Source organism: Sinocyclocheilus grahami, unplaced genomic scaffold (assembly GCF_001515645.1).
Source record: "Sinocyclocheilus grahami isolate Dianchi unplaced genomic scaffold, SAMN03320097.WGS_v1.1 scaffold496.1, whole genome shotgun sequence".
Classification (NCBI taxonomy): Eukaryota; Metazoa; Chordata; class Actinopteri; order Cypriniformes; family Cyprinidae; genus Sinocyclocheilus; species Sinocyclocheilus grahami.
Window position 1 is genome coordinate 582,498 of NW_015505675.1, and position 3,146 is coordinate 585,643.

The 3,146-nt window shown below is 37.1% G+C and overlaps 1 protein-coding gene across 1 annotated transcript in view; it reads right to left on the minus strand.

The window, feature by feature from the left end:
- The window catches only part of LOC107554254 (rRNA methyltransferase 3A, mitochondrial-like), a 3,177-nt gene extending 1,341 nt beyond the window's left edge, over positions 1-1,836 (minus strand). Inside the window, exons 1-3 of the mRNA XM_016236712.1 lie at positions 1,790-1,836; positions 302-576; positions 53-220 (exon numbers count right to left, since the gene is read on the minus strand). Of these exons, the coding sequence (XP_016092198.1) occupies positions 53-220; positions 302-576; positions 1,790-1,836 (490 nt within the window). The remainder of the gene's footprint in view (positions 1-52; positions 221-301; positions 577-1,789) is intronic.
- Between the last annotated feature and the right edge of the window lie 1,310 nt (positions 1,837-3,146).

The window sequence follows — 3,146 nt, forward strand, 5'->3', positions numbered from 1 at the left end:
CTAAGTGTTATGTGTTCCTTTTCAACAAAGACATGTTAAATGTATTACATACCTTTAGTTAGGAGAACACTGTCACAGCCAGCAGCTGCCGCACAGCGTAAAATAGTCCCTAGGTTCCCAGCATCACGTATATTGTCACATAACAGAAACAAAGGAACTGACTGAAGACGTGCGTCTTTTGGAAACACCAGGCGGGAGGCATCCGGTTTTGAGAATATAGCTGAGATTTGAGGGAAACAATGTGATTTGAGTTGTGTTACATACATTTAGAAGTAGGTTTATAAGAGATCCAGCAACGCACCTATAACACCCTGAGGAGTGACCAGGTCAGACCAGGTCTTCATGTCTTCATATCTGACCTTGATGAGCTTGGCCTGCTGTAGTTTATCTAGAGGAAGCTCCTGCAGTCGCTCCACTGCACTGAAGAAGAGCATCTGAGGAGCCGCTCCAGCAGACAGAGCGTCACAGATCAGACGCCTCCCCTCCAGCAGCACCTTACCTTCCTTATCCCGAAACGCTCTGGACCGGGCAACACTGGCCACCTTCCTGAGAGGAGAATGACAAGACTTCTTAAAACTACACTCTTGTTACTTTTTCTTTGGTAAAAATATCAAAATCTTAATGAGAGAGTGCCAAAAATCCATCTTCCAAACGGTGTCTTTACTTTACCCTAATACATTTTGATAAACCTATAACAATGATTGATATTTTAGACCTGTCGAGATCAGACATGGATCACTCGTGTATATATATATATATATATATATGAGCCGAAGCACAACCAAAACAATGTTCTTCCGACCCCACAAATTTACAGAGCGATTGTATAGATAATATATATTTTTAATAATATAAAGGATATATCTTTTTTATTATTATTATTTACTCCTCAACAATACGTTTATGCTTTGTTTTGAAGGATATGTGGAACTTTTTTTTTACCCATTTACCACAAAAGGTTTCAACTACACCATTAGTTTGCATATGAATTGTTTATATATATATATATATATATATATATAAAAAGTAAAACACCTTAATGACTAAAGTTGTTTATGGATATTGATCTAACTGTTGGGGGCTAAATTCTACCATCTGCTAGTTAGAAAAAGCTTGTAGGAATTAGTTAAAAAAAAAAATATTTTGTGAACACACACATATATGTATATATAATACACTAAAATCTGTATAGTTTTGTCAAAGGTCTTCTGAAGTGTCTGTTTTTGCAATAATGCCACATACACTTGCAAAAATATGACTAAATTGCCAGTAATATTTATTTCAATAATTTTTTTTTTTTAATTAAGGAAGGTTTCAATGGGGTCCAACAGACCCCAAATAACACTGAAGGGCCAAAAGTTAGGTTTAACAGCTATCCAATGACTAGTGCTCCTCTATTAAATCCTACGGGGGGGGGGGATAAATAAACAAATAAACAAGAGAAATTAAATGTAAACTAATCAGACATATCGCCATTTAAAACTCATGTATTATTTTTCAAGGATGCCGATGAATTAAAAAAAATTTTTTTAATTAATTTATGTTTTTTATATATATATATATATACCTACACTATTACTCGTAAATCTTTCTTTTGAGTCGGATCTTTTTGATTGCTTCACTTCACCGGCGTCGAAGAAGTCGGGGTCTCATCAACTAGAAGTTCATTGTTATATAGGCTACTGAGTACACACAAACGACATTGATTTAAAATATGTATATACTTGCTTAATATATAGTGAATCATAAACAAATCAAAAGTGGACATAATGTACTTTAATTCTCTCACTTGATCAAAATGTCTGATTCGTGATGAGCCCGGTGAACCGACGGCATCATTAGAGTGAGCAGTTCTATACTTTAATAATGAACGAATAGCAGGAATCTTAGTATAATGTACTGGAAAAAAAAGGTTTAAAACTTGTATGACAATTTTACCAACACATACGAAACAAATTAAATATCTTTTTTAGCTGAATAATGGCAACAACACATTGACCGGGACAGATGAAATAGCAATAAACATTACTTAATCGGAAAACCGTATTAAAGGGGTCATATGATGCGATTTCAAGTTTTCCTTTCTCTTTGGAGTGTTACAAGCTGATTGTGCATAGATAAGATCCCTGAAGTTGCAAAGACTAAAGTCTCAAAACCAAAGAGATATTCTTTATCAAAGTTAAGACTCTGCCACGCCCCCCTAAAACGGCTCGTTCTAACACGCCCCCACATATCTACCTCACTATGTGGAAATATTTGCATAATGCGCCCAAATGTGCACGCAAAGAAAGAAGGCGTGGTTTCAGTAACCGCAGTTAGTGTTGAAGCAGCATGTCAGGGAGACGCTGTGTGTTTCTAGGCGAAAGCAAAAGCACTTTATTTGGCCTTCCAGAAGTATTAGGCATTAGGAATCTTTAAGTTGACTTACAACAGAACAGCAATGCATTTTATAGATGACCGTTTCGTGAACCTAATAATCACTTTAATTTAGCTTGCGCCAACAGGTGTACACTGGAAGCAGCTCCGGGCGGATGACGTATATCGACATTGCACATGCGCCGCTCAGAAGTGACGAACGTGGAAGCGCAGCAGAGAGATCACAACAAAACACCGGTCACGAATTAGAAGTACAAAACGAGGATTTGTAAAGAAGAATGTCGGAGGATTTCGATATGAGCCAAGAGGAGACTGGTTTTCCTTTGCTAAAGTAAGGAAACTTTGCTTCCTTTGCTTTGTTAACAAACGTTGGTTTTCACGAGACTCGCTGGCGCATGCGCAACGCTGACCTCATACGTCATCCGCCCGGAGCTGCTTCTGTATACAACTGTTGGCGCAAGCTAGATTAAAGTGATTATTACATTTTGAATATAGATATTTTTTCTTTACAAAAACACATCGATTCGCTACAGGAGGCATTTGCAACACTTTCTATTATGGATGGATGCACTTTATTTCACTTCTTTTGGACTGATGAACTGCAACATTCATCAGCTGACTGCCATTAAACAGCTTGAAAGATCAAAGACCATTTTTTATATAACTCCGACTGGATTCGTCTGAAAGAAGAAAGTCATATACACCTAGGATGACTTGAGGGTGAGTAATTTATGGGCTAATTTTCATTTTTGGGTGAACTAACCCTTTAA